This window comes from Colias philodice, chromosome 29, assembly GCF_061535455.1.
Source record: "Colias philodice isolate Cphi_HAF_F1 chromosome 29, ilColPhil1 Martin Lab GWU primary, whole genome shotgun sequence".
Taxonomy (NCBI): domain Eukaryota; kingdom Metazoa; phylum Arthropoda; class Insecta; order Lepidoptera; family Pieridae; genus Colias; species Colias philodice.
Window position 1 is genome coordinate 3,245,539 of NC_143114.1, and position 22,506 is coordinate 3,268,044.

General features: G+C 34.0%; 1 protein-coding gene across 9 annotated transcripts; it reads right to left on the reverse strand.

The window, feature by feature from the left end:
• Positions 1-206: 206 nt before the first annotated feature.
• Positions 207-22,506, reverse strand: LOC149475845 (UDP-glucosyltransferase 2-like). Of its 9 annotated transcripts, XR_016317931.1 has the most exons (11): positions 19,776-19,918; positions 9,650-9,802; positions 7,199-7,286; positions 6,173-6,338; positions 4,848-5,042; positions 4,207-4,426; positions 3,299-3,518; positions 2,629-2,848; positions 2,204-2,307; positions 1,168-1,741; positions 207-1,098 (listed from the first exon to the last, which is right to left on the reverse strand). XR_016317931.1 is itself a non-coding variant. In XM_089712864.1 (10 exons), the coding sequence occupies exons 2-10, from the start codon at positions 9,794-9,796 to the stop codon at positions 1,572-1,574; spliced, it is 1,530 nt and encodes a 509-aa protein (XP_089568990.1). In that variant the 5' UTR covers positions 9,797-9,802; positions 22,282-22,506; the 3' UTR covers positions 207-1,571. The 9 variants fall into 9 exon arrangements, 8 of the variants coding, with proteins under 8 accessions (XP_089568990.1, XP_089568984.1, XP_089568987.1 ...); XM_089712864.1 differs by lacking the exon at positions 19,776-19,918 and adding an exon at positions 22,282-22,506 and having other exon boundaries at positions 207-1,741; XM_089712858.1 differs by lacking the exon at positions 19,776-19,918 and adding an exon at positions 22,286-22,505 and having other exon boundaries at positions 207-1,741.

Here is a 22,506-nt window from a genome sequence, read left to right on the forward strand (position 1 = left end):
TTTGGAATACCATTTCGGAAGGCTAAACTGAAACATGACCCAACCATAACCAACGAACACAACTACAAATATTTTGATTTTGTTCATCCTAAGTACTAAGGTTCAATTGTTTTACTTGACATTTGAGTCTTCGGTCAAAATAGGTTCAATTTTAAAATTATGTAAGTGAAATTACGGAACATTCAAGAAGAAATAAAACACAAAAATACAGTACCTAATTAGTTATGTTTATTTCGTTATTATTACAACAATTATAAATACCACAACTCCATACACTCCTCATATAAAATGTTATTTACATCACATTATACCAAATTCCAGATCTTTTCTCACATTCGTATTTTCATAAAATCCATTTGAAAAATTAAATTATTATGTAGGTACATTCACATTAAATGCTGCAATATTAGGTAAGTAACTATGTAATTATACCTATTGTATTTTATTTATTTTTGAAACAGAGGAAAAAACAGATAATCATAAACATTTACATGCCATGATTATAGATAAAAATTATTGTTATAATAATTATTATTGTTTTATTATAAAATAATAAAATTTTGCGCGTCAAAACAATAATAATTATTGTTCGAAAAAAATGTGCGATTTATCAAATTAACATAGAATTAATAACGTTTAATAATTTTTGCATATTCTCTTATCTAGGTTTAATTCACTTAATATCTAATTATTGTGTTCGTAAAATTTTTAATTAAAGATCTAATCAAATTATCTACCTACAAAAACAAGGCAAATAACATATTATGATAAAAACATTTCAAATTATCTCTTGGCTGTAAATCTAGTGCAAAGTCTTTTATTTAGAAATCTCAAATACATAGTTATATCTTTTAAACCATATTATCAAAACTTCATACTTTGGAAATTACTTAGGAATTACTGTATTTTTTAAAGGTATCTATTTCACTGGCTTTGTTAATAGTAATAAATATAAAAATTGCTCTATACATATAAATATTTAAAATTTTAAATGCAGTTAACTAGTAAAAATCTGTTTAAAACTATCACGTACAAGATATCTTTTGAATTTATTAAGATTATGTTGTGCTTTATCTAAGAATTATTTAATTGGATTATCTAATTAATTAATTGGATTATCTATTGGTTCGACAGCAAAACCCAATTTTGTATTTTTAAAAGTTCAACTGTCACTGTCAAAATGACATTTCACGCATGTAAAAAATGTGTTACTCTCTTCCGTGATTTTTCCTCAGCACAGAGTATTAAGTTGCTGCATTATAATCGTAGTCATTGAAATTAAAGATCAATTTTGATTTGTGCATACATGACACTGGACACTGGCAGAATCCGTCTCTACTGGGGTCGGGAAGGTCATAAACAAAAAGAAGAAGAAGAAAATATGTATTACAGACGAAACGTTTTCTGTCTAAAGATAGATATACTAATTGGCACATCGAATTATATGTTTCCTATATCCTTTTAATAAAATTTATTCTAAAATATGAATACCTATTTAGTATTGCATCAATACGTCATTTTTTTAGATTGTGTGGTTGTTCTTTGACGAACTGTAGCTTATAAATAAACATTTAATTCTTCTTCTGTTTCTTACTCTTGTCTTTGCTCATAAACGATGTTATAACTTTCTTGATAGTATAGAAAATAACGAACAATACAGCTAGAATTACAAATATTATGTCTAACATCCAGTTTTCATACCATGTGTACTGATTCACTGATGATCGGAGATGGTAAGCACCTGAAAATATTAAAGAATAAATTAGTTCTTCATAAAAAAATGTGTGTTCTGACTTCTGAGTAATATTTGTCTTGACATTTCTAATTAAGTATATCAGGAAATTGTCAAATTAACGAAAAATAGATAAAACCATTTTCAAAGCGGGTCCGGTCGTTACCGCGTGTTCAATTTTTGCTGAAAAGATCGCCTCCAAAACTTTTTACTTTTGGAAGCGTTCACAAACCAACCGCATTTATTTAGGCAATCCCAAACGGGATGCCAAAATTAGTCTATTTTACTTGGTAAAAAGTAGTTTATTCCAAAACTGTATAAAAAATTAAATTCGGTCCAGTAGTTTAAAAAAAGATAACATCGTTATTATTTTAAAGTGACAAAAGAAAAAACCTAACGTCTATACATTGTTATTTTCAATAATAGGTATGTACTTATAATAATTTATATGTATAAACTATAAGTACTTACCCTTGCTTTCAATTGCCAATTCAATGTAATGTGTGATCAGGTCGGCGGGCTTTGTAGGCCGGTTGCGGAATAACTTCGAAAGGAATTTCGCCTTGTTGTAATAACTGTAAGAAAAACGAAATATTGAGAATTCATCAGTGAGTGACCTAACCTAAAAGTGAAGTCCCATGTCCCCTAGTGGGGTAAGGGGCAGATGCATTATACATCTGTTTCACTGATCGATTTTCTTTAGGGACAAGTAGGTGATCAGCCTTCTGAGTCCTACCAGACCGAGACATTTTTTTACTTCGTCTCCACCGGGAATTGAACCCAGGACCCCTCGGTGCTACGCTCACGCGTCACCACTGTACCAAGGAGGCGGTCAACCTAACCAAACCAACACGTAAAATATCTCACAATCACTTCCTGCAAAATCTTCAACTCACCTATCATTGCTCATCATTTCATTCAAAGCGGTCTTCAGTTCCGGACCCATATCCTCAGAGAACTCAACCTTCAGACCATGACCGGCTACCAAAGTGCGGTGGGCGTTAGCTGGCTGGTCTGCAAACACCGGTATCGATAGTAAGGGTACCCCATATTGTAAGGATTCCAGGGTACTGAGAAGACCACCGTGGGTTATGAATAACTTGACGTTAGGGTGGGCTAAAAAGTTAAAAATGGATAAGATTAATACAGACTCTAATCATAGGTAATGTAATATAGAATTTCAGGATAACACGATGATTCCAGAAAATTAGAGCATTTATTTTGGGTAATAGAGTTTTTTTGATATGATTTTTGATTTGAACTAAGTGCGGAAGTTTCGAATCAAAAATAAATACCTATTTATGGCCCAATTATTTTAAACGCGACGTTATTAGAACACGTTTTATAATAATAATCTCAAGAAATGGTGATATAGTTATAAGTTTAAATTAATAACACCACTACAGGCTTTCCAAAAATTTTCTTGCTCTTCTTTGAAGAAACTTGTATAAAAACCAGTCGAAATTAATTCTACATAATATTATGTCCATTCAAAAATGTATATCTAAAAAATGTCTGCTTTAATAAATCAGCATATCAACATAAGTTATCCAAGAAATTACTTACCAAGTATACTAGACTGTGGCATCCAAGATCTCAGATGAATATTCTTCGGTAGACCCTCGATTTTCTCCTCGAACTTCCAGAGAACAGTCTGTTTCAGTTCACCGAACATTTTGACCAGGTCTCTTCTGATTTTTTCTTTTATTTGTGACGCTTTCAATACGGATCCCATGCTGAAGTAGATGACGCCTTGTGGGGAAGCATCTAGGAGTTCTTGCAGATCCTGGATATATGTGTTTATTAGTAAACGTGGAAGAATGGTGACAATTTTTGATTTAGGAATAAATTTCCTGTGCTTAATTTTGCGATAGCAATATGATTCCTTCCTGATTGTATTTTTTAAGGCCAATCGATATGTAAAGAGCGGTAATCAGAACTTAGAATCAGAAGGTAACGATAAAAAATATTTAGTAAAAAATCGTATCTTTGTAGTTATGTAATCTTTAGAAGTACATCTAAATATGAAAATTCTTTCGGTACCAGAAAGCTGTACTATTCAAAAGTGTCTTACACTATCTTTTAAGCCCGGTGAAACTATAGCAAACGATTTTTTTGATTAATAAAATTACAGTCTATGACCAACTTTTTAATAATATATGTATGTATATATTATCATGATGTCTTATTGCAGTATTGCTTCCAGTGTGGAAGAAGGACAGCGCTTTATAGGTCGTCACTGTCTTACTGCTTTATGACATTATCCAAAACTAGCTGTGCTCCACGGTTTAACCCGCAGTGCTCCGCTCCGGTTGGTTGCTCCTGTTGCTCTTCCGGTTGTCCTATAACCTTTCTCGATGAATAGGCTATCTAACACTGAAAGAATTTTTCAAATCGGACCAGTAGTTCCCGAGATAAGAGCGTTCAAACAAACAAACTCTTCAGCTTTAAAATATTAGTATAGATAAACTCACCTTTGGCAGAGGAGGTGTATTAGCGTCAATATGATACCCGGCTATATCAATCACATTTGGTGGTAAGCTCCTAGTGGGTGCAAAAGAGGGGTGCGAGTTGACAAGCAAGATGGATACATTCCTGTGAGCCTCCTCAAAGGGGGGGAGAGCCACGTTCCTAGCTTTGGCTATGGGACCGAATTTGGATTCGTAAATGGCCTTTTGGGCGGGAAAGTTTCTCCTAAAAATGGAAGTTGTTGTTAGTGACAGAAAAAATATAAAAATACAGTGAATTGACACAGTTAGAATTCTGAGACTGGTGGCTCAATAGCGTAAATCTTAATATATATAAATCTCGTGTCACAATGTTTGTCCTCAATGGACTCCTAAACCACTTAACCGATGTGCAGTTCGATCCAACTTGAGAGATAGGATAGTTTAAACATGTAGGTACCACGGGCGAAGCCGGGGCGGGCCGCTAGTACATATATAATTTTTAGAGAATTGAAAATAATACGAGATATATGTATATGTAAGTGCACAAAAATTAAAAGACCAACTTATCTACAGTAATAAGATACAACTTAATAACTCATAATAATTGCGAAATTTTCACATTGAATGAAATAAACATAATTTAGTCTTTATCAATAACAACTTACCAATAATCAATTTGCGACATAACATAAATGAACGCATTCATGAACCGCTGCCCAAAGGTCATGGGAACAGAGTAATTATCCACAAAGCTGGGTACATTGGGGATTGACCGGACTGTATCGATAATGTACTCCAAGTGAGGGTACATCACTGTGCCGCTGAGGAGGATCCAGGGCACTTGGAGGACTGCGGCGTAGCTGGAATTTAAGAAAACACTTTTTTTTACAGACTATACCGATGCAATACCTCACGGAGATCGTCTATAAGCGATAAGGCCATTTAACGTATCAATAATTTGCTTTTCTTTTGATTTATCTGTGTATTTTGCGTGTTTAACGCGTACTGTATTGTATTGTAAGACATTTTATTGTATGGTATTGGATCGTATTGCATTGTATAGTACTGTAGTCTGTATTGTATAGTTGTATTGTATTGTAGTAAGTATACAGACTATGAATTAAATACCCAGCCTCAAAATCCAAAAAGAACCACCCAGCGCATATAAAGCGCATTGTATTGTATTGTATTTCATTAAATTGTAATGTATGGTATTGTAATTCATTGTATAGTACTATATTGCATTGTATTGTAGTATGCAACAATTGTATTGTAGTATGCCTCAACATCCGAAGAGAACCACTCAGTGACGACAGCATCGTAATTCCTCCTGGTTATTGCGTCCCACACAGTGCGGCGGGAGTGTCAAAGAGGCTTTTTAGTTTATTTCATTATGAATTATTGCGTGTTTAATAAAGTGTTTGTTGTTAATAAAGTTATTTAACGTATTATATAGTTTATTTGTTTGGTCTGTGTAGGTATAAGTGTCTGTTAAATTGCATTATATTATACTAGATTTCCGCCCGCGGCTTCGCCCGCGTTTTCAAAGGAAAACTCGCATAGTTCCCGTTCCCGTGGGATTTCCGGGATAAAACCTATCCTATGTGTTAATCCAAGTTACCCTCTATATGTGTGCTAAATTTCATTGTAATCGGTTCAGTAGTTTTTACGTGAAAGAGTAACAAACATCCATACATCCATACAAACTTTCGCCTTTATAATAGTATTAAGATTGTGATGTGTCGTATTATATTGTACTATTTTGCATTGTATTTTATTGTATGGTATTGTTTGACCAACTGATGATGGGATCCCGGGAAAATCGAGGGAAACCCTCAAATTTTTTAGGCATATACACTGTTTATCAGAAATTATTTAAATTTGTACTTACAATGTACATATAGGTATAGTCTTGAAGTCGGTTTTTGTTTTTTTTCTAAAAATTTACTTTATTATACTGTACTACAATCCTGTCATATGTATTACTTACCCAGCCTCAACATCCGAAAAGAACCATTCAGTGACGACAGCATCATATTTCCTCTTTGTTATTGCGTCCCTCAAAGCGGGAGTATCAATGAGGGCGATAGTGAGATTCGTTCCGAAATCTTGGACTAGTTTTTGCGTAAATCGCTTCTTATCAGTCACATCTACATCTGGAATATAAATTATAAAATAAATATTCCAGAACAATTTTCACACACGGCACGATCTGATCCCATACTAAATACACATACACATAAGCGAAAGCTTCGCTTGTGTTATGTAAGTCAGATGGCTGATAAACTTACATTTATGTAAAATTTATATAGATAATTAACACCCAGACACAGAGCGAACATCTATGTTCATCACACAAATATTTGCCCTGGGTGAGAGTCGAACCCACGACCACTGGCTTGGAAAGCAGGGTCACTACCAACCAAGCCAACCGGTCAGTCTATACTATATATATATTTATAAAAATAATATTGAAAAGCTGAAGACTTCGTTTGCTTATCTATATGGTTGGTATATTATATTATATGGTTGGTTTATAGAGAGAGGCTATATTAAATTATCATCACACTAAGAAGTAAGACTTGATATTTATAGCTTGACCGCAACCGCTGTACCGCGCCCTATAACTATGTATGTGCGGTGAGGCGGGAACCGGGTAGGAAAGAGCACGAGTTAGAAGTTAGAAAGAAACGGAACGGTTAGTACTCTCCCCTGCCTCGCCGCGCACATAAGTCAAAAGATTGTTTAAAAAAATCTAATATCATTTTATTATTATACTAGTGGTCCGCCCCGGCTTCGCCCGTGGTACCTACATGTTTAAACTATCCTATCTCTCAAGTTGGATCGAACTGCACATGGTGTGCGAATTTTATTATAATCGGTTAAGTGGTTTAGGAGTCCATTGAGGACAAACATTGTGACACGAGATTTATATATATTAAGATTAAGATAAGTACCTAGGTACTTAATAAGTAAATAAGTACTTTACTTATATTATATATTAAAAAAAAATTACTTTTTTTCAATTTCTCGAGATGACCAACATCGATTATATTGAGATTCTTCACAACTTTTCCATCTGGATAATGTGTAACGAATGTTACCTGAAATCAACAATAAATATTATCATAAATTTTTCATAACATAATTCACTACATAGTATAAAACAAAGTCGCTTACTCTGTCCCTCTTTCTTTCTCAACGAAGGTTTTAGTATCTATGTAATTTATTAGGTTTAAGACAAAGCGGGCGAAGCCGCGAGCGGGAAACTATGTAGTTTAATGTGCAAACTTTCAATTAAACATGTCCGTTTAAAGTAGGCCAAAATCGAATCAAAAGGAATCTGTTACATACGAACATACAAGTGAAGCTAACAAAGCTGTTATCAGCTGTCTGTATACTGAACAAGCTTTCGCCCACATAGGTCCCCTTCGGCTAGACTCGGCGATTGAATCCCAACGTTGAATAAACCGCGACACCGCACACACCACAGCAGAAAGCGTTTACACCGTCTTCGCCGGCGAAGACGCGGTCCCTTGTTCCGCGTTCCCGCGCCCACCCGGGTGAGCGCCCGTCCGACTAGGACCCTTCCGGCCTCCTCCACTCAAGCGACAGCCCAAGCCGAGGTTCGAGATCCCCGTCAAGGGGGGACGCTCTTGCGCATGTCGCTACCAGGCTGAATCTTCAGTTCAACCACGCGTCCGCGTTAAAATGTAGAAGTCCTTCTGGCTAATATTGAGAAACACCACACAAAAAAAATAGGTCCCCTTCCTGTTTACCGGGATAAAAATTGAAAACCCTACACACCTACATAAGGTAACGGCACCAGTCATGGACAAGCATCCAGTAATGGACAAAATAAATATTAAATTTAAATATTAAGACCAAAATGAACGTTATATAATTTGGCAATACTTATAATAAAAGTTTGGTTCATAAGCTATCAAAATACGACATTTCATCTTATTCGGCCAAAATGTTTGAAGATGGCAGAACGTTATGTTTAAATGCTGCGACTCGTTTCGAAGAAATCCGTTTTTACTAAGAAAATCCTTAAGGAAGCGAGGACACAATTTTGGTTATAAGAATTTTTGTATAAATGTCAGCAAAATTTGATATTACTTTTATTAATAGTAGTTAAGTGTACGAAATATTACACGATTTAGTATCATGATAGGTTATGTTGTTTAAATAAAATTCATCAGTGTCCATAACTGGATTTAATTCTATGGATATATCCATTTATGGACATTTGTCGAAAATAAACTTTTTTTAAAGGTATTAATTACATGAGCTTTTCTGTATTGTCTTTTCTTTCTGATTAATAATATACCTATCACGACCATTTCAAACGAAGGATTCCAATATTGTACAACAATTGTCCATGACTGGATTTGCTTTGGTTCCTATAATGGACATTGATATTTTTTGTTAAAATTACACTAATGGGTCCAACAACATAATATTTAAAAGAGAGATCTAGAGAGTTCCCTGATGAACTGTTTGGATCGTTGTCTGCTGCTAAATTCCACCACCATATAGCACACACGCTTAAATTTCATCCACACCATCTTGACAACAGTTTAAAAAAAGCTTTTTGCCTCGTGCTACAATTTGGAATCCATATCGATGGACCGATCAGATTAAGGCTGCTGGCGGATTCAGATTGGCGATTCACTTCACGAGTGTAGCGGAATGCCAGGAAACAGAGAGATACGGCGGAACATCGTGACGCGGGTAACATCTACCCCCCTAGAGTGGATGTGTGTGGAGTGAATGGATGGAATGGCAGTACTTTTTTTAGTTATATTTTTCATCGCTGACTTAAAAAAAAACCATATTGGTGTTTCTTAACGGACATAACTCGTATTTAACGATGCATTTGTGCAATTTTTGCCTAGAAAATGGAAATTAAGACTGTTTTAAATATTATAAGTATGCAAAATAATTAATAAGTACTATTTTTTATAAATACATCCCCGATTTATTGTATTCCAATCATCATTTTCAAGATTCTATTGATAACTATAAGTCTTCTCCAATTGTAAATAACTGGAGAAACGACATTAGGTATTGTCCATAAATGGGTGTTCATAACTGGATGTTGTCCAAAACTGGGTGTCCATCATTAGATTTTTCACTGTCCAACACTGGTGCAAAAAAGTGGTTTTTTAATTTATTAATAACTTCATTATTTATGCATTGTAATCTTTTTTCTAACATTGGTTACGTTAAACTAACATTGAACTAAAGGTATAACTAAACAATATCCAATAAAGTTACAAAACCTACGAGAAATTTGCAAAAAACTTCAATTTTTTCCTTAATCTGTACAAGACTGGTGCCGTTACGTTACTAAATTTCAATGTAGTCGCTTCAGTAGTACATATTTACGTGAAAGAGTAACTAACATCCATCCATCCATCCTCACTAACTTTCGCATTTAAAACATTAATAGCTTACATACCTCATGACCAGCTTTCAGCAACGGATCCACGATACCCTTAATCAGGTGGTTATGGCTCTTCGATGGAACCTTCTGGATGCATAGAATGTGGTATCCAGCTGCTGTGGATATCGCCAGGAGACAGAAGAATAGTAGTCGTGACTTCATGGTGGACTGGAATCGATAAGACTAATCAAAAATGGTCACATGAGGATTAAAAATATATCTGAAAATAACGTTATAAGGACAATGTTAATTTATCTAATCTTTTTTTATCCCTACCACGCGTGATTCGACGTATTTCTGTAAAGTTGCATATAGTAAATTATTTTTTGAAAAATCCATACTAATATTATAAATGCGAAAGTAACTCTGTCTGTTGAATATTGTACTTTATTGCGTAAACTTAGTCACTATGGGATTAAAGGACAAGCTCAGAACCTCGTAGACTCATACCTGCATGATAGGATACAAACTGTAGTTGTTAATGGAGAACGTTCTAGCGGTGCGTCAATTAACATTGGTGTTCCACAGGGATCTATTTTAGGACCCTTCTTGTTCTTGGTATATATCAATGATCTACCTTATTATTTACAGGATAGGTGTGAAATAGTTCTGTTTGCAGATGATACCTCATTAATATTTAATGTGGATAGGCATGACCCAAATGTTGACGAAGTGAACAGTGCTCTTTTACACATATCCGACTGGTTTACTGCTAATAATTTATTATTAAATGCCAAAAAAACAACTTGTGTTGAATTTTTACTACCAAACGTTACTCGAGGCTATTGGAATCACTGGTATTGCACTAAAAATGTTTATTTCATATCTAAATAACCGAACACAACTTGTCAAAATTGGCAATACGCAAAGCGATCCCTTACCAATGACCTGTGGAATACCACAGGGATCGGTGTTAGGACCACTGTTGTTCTTAATTTATGTGAATAATATCCATGACATAGGCCTACATGGCGAAATTACCCAATACGCAGATGATACATGTCTATTTTATTTCGGATCCTGTATAAATAATATTATTTCACAAGCTCAGGAAGACCTCAACCACTTATTTGAATGGTTTCAGTACAACCTCTTAACTGTTAACGTATTAAAAACATCCTATGTTATTTTTAAAGCAAAAAATAAAAAAATTCCACCTCATGTGCCAATTACTTTGAATGGAATTCCACTTCAACAAAAAAGTAATGAAAAATATCTCGGTTTAAGAATAGATAGTGGCTTGTCCTGGAACATTCAAATAGACCATGTTAAATCTAAACTCTCATCCCTTGCTGGCTCACTTCGTAGGGTTGTAGGATGCCTTCCTAAACAGGTCCGCATAAATATTTATAATTCCTTAGTAAAATCACATCTTATGTATTTAATCGAGGTATGGGGAAGTGCTCCCAAATACAAACTAAAAGAGTTACAAATAATTCAGAATAAAATAATTAAAATATTATATCACTATCATTACCTAACACCGTCAATCAAAATTTATAAAGACACAAAACTGATGAATATTAAACAATTATACAGGGTGTCCCAAAAAGTAGTGATGAACGGAAGCTGGGAGGTAGAGGACCTAAAGGGCTATCCGAATCACCCCCATGTATGTTATGCGATTTTTCGTATTTTCGGAGTTATGACGTTTTTTTCAATTTTTCACCTATCGCCGAGTACGGTGATATTTTCACTCATGGTGACGTCAATTATTGCGGAAGGTGCTTGATTTTTTTTGTGTGCTAAGCTGAAAGATAGGCCAATTCAGTATGGTAACATTTACTATCGTTAGATCTTTGAATGGAATAAAAAAAAGAATTAAAATGCCAAGAAAGATAAAATTACCCAGTATGTTCTCCACTTCAAGGGCCCGTAAAAAAATAAAATCACATAAAAAAAGTTTTCCATTTGGCTTTTAAAAACTTGCTCTATCTATCAGGTAGCTACCCTGAAAATTTCATTTTATTATTCAGAAGGCTTCAATCGAAAAATTGAAATCTAAATGAGGTAAGTGCAAAAATTGAATTAACATGATGATTAATAAAAACAAATTAAAACCAATAACAAGGTGTTTAATTACAAGAAATTTTTAAAATGACCCCGCTATTGCTCAGTGCAAGTGCGACATCACCGTAAAAAGTTGTCTTTTAAATGTCTGAATGCCCTTTTATCATTTTTAATGGTTTCTTCTGCTACTATGAATTTCCAGGTTATTTCGTTCAAATTGTGGCAGTCTCTCGTCTTTGTAGTATCCCCACGGAAAAAAATCAATAGGGTTTATGTCCGGGGACCGTCGAGGCCAGGCTAAAGGGCAAAGATACCCTGAAAGATGGATTGGTCGTTGCAGCCTGCGCATGCGCTGGTGACGCCTGCCTTAAAGCCTGGCCTGCACGGTCCCTCGACCTAAACCCCATTGATTTGTTTCAATGGGGATACTAAAAAGACCTCGGCTACTTGAGAGAATGCTACAATTTGGACGAAATAACCCGGAAATTCATAGTAGCAGAAGAAACCATTAAAAATGATAAAAGGGCATTCAGACATTTAAAAGACAACTTTTTACGGTGATGTCGCACTTGCATTGAGCAACAGCGGGGTTATTTTAAAAATTTCTGGTAATTAAACACCTATTTATGGGTTTTAATTTGGTTTTAATGATCATCATGTTAATAAAATTTTTGCACTTACCACATTTAGATTTCAATTTTTCGATTGAAGCCTTCTGAATAATAAAATGAAATTTTTAGGGTAGCTACCTGATAGATAGAGCGAGTTTTTAAAAGCCAAATGGAAAACTTTTTTTATGTGATTTTATTTTTTTATGGGCCCTTGAAGTTGTGAACATACTGGGTAATTTTATCTTTCTTGGCATTTAATTCTTTTTTTATTCCATTCGAAGATCTAACGATAGTAAATGTTACCATACTGAATTGGCCTATCTTTCAGCTTACCACACAAAAAAAAATCAAGCATCTAGCGCAATAAGTCACGTCACCATAAATAAAAATCTCATCGTACTCAGCGATAGATGAAAAATTGAAAAAAATGTCATAACTCCGAAAATACGAAAAATCGCATAACATACATGGGGGTGATTCGGATAGCTCTCTAGGTCCTCTACCTCCCAGCTTCCGTTCATCACTACTTTTTGGGACACCCTGTATAAATATACAACATGTATTCTTATTAAGAAAATTTTAGACAAGAACATACATAGGTACAGCACTAACTTTCACGAAAAATAAACCAGCTTATTCTAAACGTAACGCAAAGGATCTAGACATACCGAAGGTCAGGACCGGCTATGGACAGAAATGTATTACTTTTGAAGGTGCCAAATTCTATAATAAACTAAACAATGATATAAAAACAGCTGAATCGATTTATACATTTAAAAAGCGCCTAGCTGATCACATACTTAATGACCAATCACTTCTGGAATAAAACACCTACCTTTGGAATAGCTGTGCCCGGACGACTGTTAGATTATTTATTTACTTTGTTATGTTATTCTCATGTAATTAGCTTTAAGTCTTTAAATGAGAATAAATGATTCTTTAAACCTAAACGTTAAAAAGTTAAGCAGAAATATTACCTTGAACGGGGAGGTATTACACCCTACAGAATCGACTGTATTTCTTGGGTTAACATTGGACGAGAAACTACAGTGAGGAGCCCATGTCAACACCGCTGCAGGTAAGCTCAGTTTAGCAGCATATGCAGTCCGAAAGGTAAGGCATCTCACCGATGAAGATACAGCTAGATTGGTTTATTTCAGCTACTTTCATAGTATTATGTCCTATGGAATTCTACAGTCTACTATGGCCTATGGGGCAGGGCAGCAGATATAGAAACTATATTTATCTTACAGAAAAGAGCCATTCGTTCTATACAGGGTGTAATCGTTAAGTGTGCACAAGCGATTATTCCGTAACTATTGCAGATATCAAAAAACTTTAAACTGATATCGAAAGTACTTAACCTAATGAGTAAAATGGCCATAATAAATTTTTAAAAATAAAACGAGAAATAACCAAAAATGTTACATTAAACGCTCCCATACAATTTATTTCCCATACATTTTGTATTCATAGTAGATTTTCGAAGTGACGTCCTTATTGTGCAATACAATGAGGAGGTCTATTTACAGTTTCTAAATGAACTTCCCTCCAAATTTGCGAAGTAATTAAAGCAGAAAACCAAAAAAACAAAAAAAAAGCTAAAATCTTTCATATTAAATGTATAGGTTGATCCAAAAGTAATGATAATTGGGTATTTCCTGTGCACATAAAAATATAAAATAAATGTTTTATGCTTGCTCATGTAATCACTAAGTTATCACAAAAAAATTATATCTACAGGCCACGTTTCCAAGTATTAACATTAATTTTAATGTGAACAGTGCGAGCCAGAATGTTTCCCGACGAAAAGAAGAAACAACGATTCGACATTTAGAGGGTGAATTTCTAAATTTTTAATGAGATCAGAATAATTTTTTGTCACGATTTGTGACCATGGGCGTTACCTGGGTTCACCATGTTTATGCTGAAACCAAGAAACAATCAATGGCGTGGATGCGAGCTTCCAAAGTGACGGTGAAGATTTTCAAAGCGAAAATTAGTGGGATAGATTAAAGCCGTAGTTTTTTGGGACGCTGAAGAAATGTGGAATATTTTAAGAAGGTAGCCACTACTACACAGGGCTCTTACTACACAGACCAAATTAAAAGATTGCGGGTAGGTTAGTAAGAAAAAGAGACATGGCAAACTTCGGTCTTGAATGTTGGTTCACCAAGACAACGCACCAGATCACAAAGCGTCAATTGCGATGGCTGCCAATCAAAAATCGGCATTGAAAATGCTTGAACACCCACCCTGTTTGTAAGATCTAGCTCCTAGTTAATTCTATCTCTTACCTCGGCACAAGAAACACCGTCGATACAAGAAATTTTAAGACGACAGCGAAGTGATGGCCGATTTTGAGGGGTTTTTGTAGATGAAGTCAAGTTAAGGAAAAAAAATATCGAAGTATATTATCTAGTTAGAAGACTATCTAGAGAAATACATAATTATTTTAACTGTAATTACCTTGTTTAATATTGATTATCATTACTTTTGGATCAACCCATGTACATGGGATATTCATATCTCATACTAAATGTATGGGAGGGTTTAAAGTTAATTTTTTAGATATTTCTCGTATTATTTTTAAAAATTTATTATGGCCATTTTACTCATTAGGTTAAGTACTTTCGATATCAGTTTAAAGTTTTTTGATATCTGTAATAGTTACGGAATAATCGCCTGTGCACACTTAGGGTAAGGTTGCTCAAGTCGTACCACGGCGTTAGTCGTACCCCACCAATATCTCGTCTGATACCATTGAATTGGGCCATCTAGTGTTGTTAACGTGAACTATTTAGTCGCGCGAGCAAGCGTAAACAAGTGGTCAGGCGGTCGGCTTCGTGCAGCGAAAATAATTCAAAAAGTAAGTTTTTTATCACTTTTCATGTAAAATTAACGACTCATTCATAAGCTTTTTACGGCAGGAATGTTATCTTTATATTTTGTCTTTGATTACAACGATTTTTAATGCTTATCTGTCAATCGTTTGGGCATACTCAAACAGGAGAAAATTTTTAGGTTGTGTTAGTAATTTTATTTTTCAACCTCAAAGATAAGTATGCTTAAGTCGTACCTGTTAAAAATTCTTTATATTCTTTAGTATTCTTCTATTTAGGTCTAAGATTTTGTTATTCACTAAAATAATTACCAAATAATATGCTTAAGTTAATCTCAGACTGAATTATTTGTAATTTTAACTTACTTAAAATTGATCTCTTATTATTAAGAATTTTTCTATATAGTTTATTATATCTTCACTAAAGTGTATTTTCTAAGTACGACTTAGGCTGTATGTGGTACGAATTAGGCAACTAGGCGCCTTAATCGTACCGAAGGTATGTTTTTGAAAAACGTTAAAATATATATTTTAATATTAACATTGTAAGTTTCTGTGATTTTTTAATAATAGACAACTAAATAAAGATTCAGTAAATGCGGATTATTTTGTATTATTTCAATTGTCGTGAATATTATAGCATAATTTCCTTAGGGGGTACGACTTGAGCAACCTTACCCTAACGATTACACCCTGTATATAATTTACGTGCTCGTGACTCACTAAGAGATCTCTTTAAGAATACTGGTATCCTTACTGTACCATCACAGTATATATTTAATAATATTTTGCATGTACACAAAAACGCCGACTTACACACAAGAGTAGGAGATAGACAACTGTTATGGCACAAGGAACAGAAATAGAATTGAAATGCCATTTTTCCGATTAGCTAAAGTTAAAAGTTCATTTATGGGTCAAGGTCGCTTTTACAATAGAATTCCTCATAATATTAAAGAGTTTAGTAGTTCTAAATTTAAAACTTATATAAAAAATGTACCTACTAGTTCAGAGAGCGTACTACAGTATTCAGGAATATATGGACGATAAAAACCCATGGAGGGTTGTCGCGAAAAAACCACAGGACAGTTCTTTGGCATGTTATTATAATATTATGATGTTACATATGTAATTTGTAAAATTTAAAACTGACATGATTTAAAAGAGCAACTATGGAGTTTCTTGCCGGTTCTTCTCCGTAGATACTGCTTTCCGAATCGGTGGTAAATTTTAAAATATGTAATGACGTTTCAAAAGTTCTTCTATAAGAAGTCTAATTGAATAAATAAATATTTGAGTTTGAGTTTGAGTTTGAGTCTGTCTGTCTGTTACTCAATCACGCCTTAACTACTGAACCAATTTGCATGAAATTCGGTATAGAGATATTTTGATACCCGAGAAAGGACATAGGATAGGTTTTATCCCGGAAATCCTACGGGAACGGGTTTTTCTTTGATAACGCGGGCGAAGCCGCCGGCGGAAAGCTAATATGAAAATAAATTATTATGCGAAAATCGTATGCAGTTAAATGAAAACTACAAACGAATACAAATAGCCAAATACATATACTTCATATATTATTCTTAAGTAAATATTATATTACATACAATATACATACTTATAGAAACTTGTAGGTAGGTAAATAAATAAAATCTGACTAAATGTCAGATTTTTCAAAAATTACATCAGGGGTATACACTATACATATTGTAGCGTCCTTCATCGTCCCCGGCCATTCGAAAATTATATCATTATACAACAAAAAACTTTGCTAGCGCGATTCAATTCTTCTCAATAGCGTGTAGTAGCGACATCTATTTTCACTGACCGAAGCTACTTGATACTCGACATGGCATTTTTCTCTGAGATGATTTTTATTTTTCTATGTTTGATATTTTGGAATGGTATCCGTCTTGCATGGAATATAAGGGCTAAAAAAAAAAGTCCGTATTACGCTTTTTCGATCAGGCCACGTGTCCTGACGTGAGTTTAAGATTTTATACCCAACGCCGCTAAAGAAGTTTTCACTTCAAAAATGCTCTACGCCTGTTTACACTAAAATAATTTGAGAGAAGTTAGAATGAGCAATCGCTCGTTTTGTGTAATTACAACGTGTTCTTGCTCTAGCTCTATGTTCGTTTGATGTAAATACACTGTGTATTTACCTACATCAAACGAACATAGAGCTAGAGCAAGAACATTCTTTAATGATCTTTTAGTCCGTACATATATAGACTACAGGCTCATGTTGAAAAATTTATGGGTTATTTGAACCACCAGGTGACCTATCTAGAACGATATAACAGCATAAAATAATAAGATTCAGCACTATGCCCTCACTTGTAAGCTGTCCACCTGAGTGCAGATGAGAATTCGAAAGTACAGGTAGAGATTTTTTCTCCTTGTCTCCATGCTCTTATGTCGTTCTAGATAGGTCACCTGGTGGCCCAAATGACTCATAAATTTTTCAACATGGGCCTGTAGTCTAATTTATTTACATATAAAAGAGTTTATTGAAGATAGTGATGTCACCACTACGATGTAAAGATGTAATATAAACATAATATAAAATGTGTAAGGAAAAAATATAAGGAAAAAGTCACAGTTATACATAGCTTTCCGCCCGCGGCTTCGCCCGCTTTGTCTAAAACTTAACAACGAAAAAAACCGTCCTCTTGAATCACTCTATCTATTAAATACCGCATCAAAATCCGTTGCGTAGTTTTAAAGATTTAAGAATATTTTTGGACATAGGGACAGAGAAAGAAGCGACTTTGTTTTATATTTTGTTTTTGTACCTACCTAGTGATGATTACTGTAAAGTTTCACCCAAATCCGTCTAGAAGTGCTTTCGTGAAGGAATCACAAACAAACATTTAGGTATAGAAATTTGTCCGCAGGTGAAACAGCGCGACACATCTAGTATATCATTAGTGAGAGTATAATATCATTACTGAAAGTTTTTCACATAATATCAGGGATTGTATTACAGTTCAATCCACCTATGCCACATCTACTAATACTAGCTTCGCCCGCGTGGTATTTTGATAAAGTGTAGCCTATGTTCTTTCTTAGGGTCTAAAGATTGTCTGTGCCAAATTTCATCAAAATCGGTTGAGAAGTTTAAGCGGGAAAGCGTAACAGGCAGACAGACAGATAGAGTTACTTTCGCATTTATAATATTATTATTGAATAAAGCTGAAGAGTTTGTTTGTTTGAACGCGCTACTCTTAGTAACTACGGGTCCGATTTGAAAAACTGTTTCACAGTTAAATAGTCTATTTATCGTAGGCGTACAAAGTGGTGGTCCAAAAAGTCGGAATTTATTTTTATTTTCCGACAGTTGCCGGGGTAAATTTGGTCATTTGATTTTGTACGGCATCTGTGTCATACTATTTCTATACTGCTTTTAATCCATTATTCCGCAACGCCGTACAAAAATCATGGAGACAAGGGGAGAAAATCTCTACCTGTACTTTCGAATTCTCATCTACACTCAGTTGGACAGCTTACAAATGAGAGCATAGTGCTGAATCTTATTATTTTATGCTCTTATATCGTTCTAGATAAGTCACCTGGTGGTTCAAATGACCCATAAATTTTTCAACATTGGCCTTTAGTCTATTACCAATCAGTCAAACATGTCACTATCAATCTAATTCGCATACAGAGTATCTCTGCAAACAATACAAAACCTTGACCATACTCACACAAGGACAAACATACATACGCTGTCAATAGATTAGTGTATGTACTATTATTAGCCGGCGTTTATTAACCAACGTTTACAAAAAAAACAACGGAAGTTTTTGCTACTCGTTGCGCTTTTTAACTGACTTAAAAATGTAGGGATTTTTCATCAAAATTGTTTCAATATTTTCGTTTTTTATAGCGTTCAAATGCTTAACAAAAGATAAATTAAAAAATATAAATAGCTTTTTTTGTAATATTTTGGAAGTTGTGTAGGTACGTAAATTACTTTAATAATAGATACATAATAAAATAAGTAAATATTATTAATTGTGATTTTCCACAAAACGTTTAATTCTGTGCGTTTATATTTTCAAAACAAATAAAAAAAAATATAATAACTATATATTAAATATTAGAATAACATGCTAAATACAAGGCACAGATATTACAATATTTCAATATACCGCAAAATGTCGCAACGTCAATGTGATAAAAACTAAAATTATGAGTAACACCACAAGAAGGTCAATCAAACATTCAAAATTACGTAACTATCATACATAACTTACATACTCACACTTGCATTCGATTTATCATTCCACAGATACTTAACAAATTAAAAATGCACTTAAAAAAACAACACGATTTTTTTTTAATTTGCGTAGCGACTCGCGTCTCCTATCAACGAATACAGACTGTCTTGGCAGAGCAAGTAATATACGACTGGCCTGAAATCTATGCTATATTGTTTGTTTGTTTGAACGCGCTAATCTCGGGAACCACTGGTCCGATTGGAAAAATTATTTCGGTGTTAGATAGCCCATTTATCGAGGAAGGCTATGGCTATATATCATCACGCTAAGACCAACAGGAGCGGAGCAATGCGGGTAAAACCGCGGAGCACAGCTAGTAAAAACTAAAATTAGTAATCGCACCCCGAGAACGTCAATCAAATATTAAAACTTACATAACTATCGTTACTCACAAACATTCAGTTTATCATCTATAGTAAATTTTTGCCACAGATAGCAAATTGAAAAATTCACAAAAAAAAACACTATTTTTTTTCTATTTCGTAGCGACCCGCGTCTCCTAACATCAAAAACCGACTGGCTTCGCAGAGCAAGTAATATAGGACTGGCTTGAAATAAGAAATATGTACATACTGTATAGTGATAGGAATAATATGATGTGTAATCCATTGAATGACATATATTTAACGTAATTTTGACCTTAATTCTTAGTAAATAGGGTATAAAGTTGTATCAGATCACGCGTAGAGTTTGGAATAGATGCCCATAATTAAATGTCAATGATCCTATAACTTGCAACAAAAAATCTATGAAGATAAAATATGTGCAGCTATTATATTATTTACAACTAGCGGTCCGCCCCGGCTTCGCCCGTGGTACATATTTACACTTTCTCTACATAAAAACCATCCTCGTACTTCAAGGAATATAATACCTAAAAAAAGAATTATCGAAATCGGTTCAGCCGTTCTCGCTTACCAACACATTTTGCGATTCATTTTTATATATAAGATTTGTCTAGGTAACGATTAATCTGCGATGACATGGGACTTCACTTTCTCAAGCTGAATCTCTGCGTTTAGTTCATTGAAAAGTTACATTTGGGGCTGCATTTTTAGAGGACGCAATTTTATTTTTTTGATATGTAGGAGGGGTCAGTGTGAAGCTATCACCAAGTTTGTGGGGTCACCACCCTTGTCCCACGGCCGCCATGTTGAAAATAGCGGATGAACATTTTCGCTTACGTTTACGTTTTCTCTACATAAGAACCATCCTCGTACTTCAAGGAATATAATAAAAAAAGAATTATCGAAATCGGTTCAGCCGTTCTCAAGTTATGCGCTTACCAATACATTTTGCGATTCATTTTTATATATATAAGATTTAGATTATTATGTACGACAAAATATACATTCAAATATCCAGACTCCAGTGATTATCCATGTCAAACCAGAATTTTCATGAATCTCGCACTCAAAATATGATTATAACAAGGCAGAGATTTGAACCTTCTTGGAAGTATGAAAAATCGTCATTTTCAAGGTCTTAAAACAACTGATTGACCACAAAAAACGTCTCTTCCGTTAAGTTTGAACAAATTTATTGAGATGACTTCGCATTTTTAAATTGAATAAATCAATATTTTGTTTAACTATTGTATATGCAAGATAGATAACTTCAAAATCATGGACATGATTTGATGGTTTTTGAAGTGAAACTTCTTTATCGGGGTTTCACTTCTTACGTGTGTACACTAGTAGGTACACGCACACATTTTTATTTTTATAGTTGAACTAGCTGTGCTCCGCGGTTTTACCCGTAGTGCTCAGCTCTTGTTATGATATTTATAACTTATAGCACAGACTAATAATATTATATTACGACTTATAGCCTTCCTCGATAAATGGGCTATCTAACACCGAAATAATTTTTCAAATCGGACCAGTAGTTCCTGAGGTTAGCGTGTTCATGTAAATAAACAAAAAAACTATAGATTAATTGGTACCGTCTTGTAGATAACAATAATTTTGTTACATAATTCCAGAACAAATATTTTTATCAAAAGTCCTAATGATATCACCTATCAATTCGTGGAATTCCTCTTAATATCTGTCCAGCCATTCCTGATATCAATCATGTACATGAATACCGTAAAAGTTGTAGCTTAATTATCGCGTATTTATCAAGATAGTTTAACAGTTTAATAAAAAAACTTACAAAAATTAAAAATATTTAGTTATAGTTATGTTCACATAAATGAAAAAAATTAAATTAGGTACATAGGTAAACGAATGTGATTTTAAGAAGAATAATATAAATATAAGAATAATATATAAATATAATTAAGTAAAATTACTAGCTTTCCGCCCGCGGCTTCGGTTTTCTAAGAAAAACCGGGCGATATTCCCGTTCCCGTGGGATTTCCGGGATAAAACCTATCCTATGTGTTAATCCAAGTTTCCTTATACCTATGTGTGCTAAATTTTCTTGTAATCGGTTCAGTAGTATTTGCGTGAAAGGTTAACAAACGTACATACATACAAATACATTCATCCACATTTCGCATATTTTATAATATTATTTTAGTAGGAAGGATATATTTTGTAAAATTAGGCAAATCTTAGGCATTTACAATTTCTGTATAAAAAGCTGCATTCGATAATAAAAGTATATAAAATCCATAGTCGTGATTTAAAATTGTAGTAAATTAATAAAAAACCTGCAATCTATATATATATATATATATATATGTATGTATATATATATATATAGTAAATTATTGCCACACACAACATAAATTATAACATACTAACAATTATTCACCATTAAAAATAAGTACAAGCGAAAATATTACTATCAAGCTAAATATTTACTCTTTACGATAACACTATTTAATATTTATTTAACAAAAGCACAGATCCAAAATACAACATGTAGGAAACAAACTACAGACAACACTTACTTTTTATTTAGTTCTCGTTTTTAACACATTCGAATTTAAAACTACGCGGTATTTTACAAAAATGTCTCACTGACTCTAGCTGTCTGACAACGACTAATTTTTATCACACGAATTATTTATAAATAAATACTATGTGATGTTTTTATCTAACGAGTCACACATAAGGACTAAAATTGCGTCACTATTATCTGCATGTGTACCTACGCCATAACAGCTCTTCG

What these genes read in the sequence shown, in the direction of transcription:
- LOC149475845 (XM_089712857.1), bottom strand. An exon ending in ATGTCGCAAATTGATTATTG is followed by an intron (nt 4,427 to 4,847) that starts GTAAGTTGTTAT and finishes TTCCATTTTTAG; the next exon opens with GAGAAACTTTCCCGCCCAAA. An exon ending in GCCACAGTCTAGTATACTTG is followed by an intron (nt 2,849 to 3,298) that starts GTAAGTAATTTC and finishes TTAACTTTTTAG; the next exon opens with CCCACCCTAACGTCAAGTTA.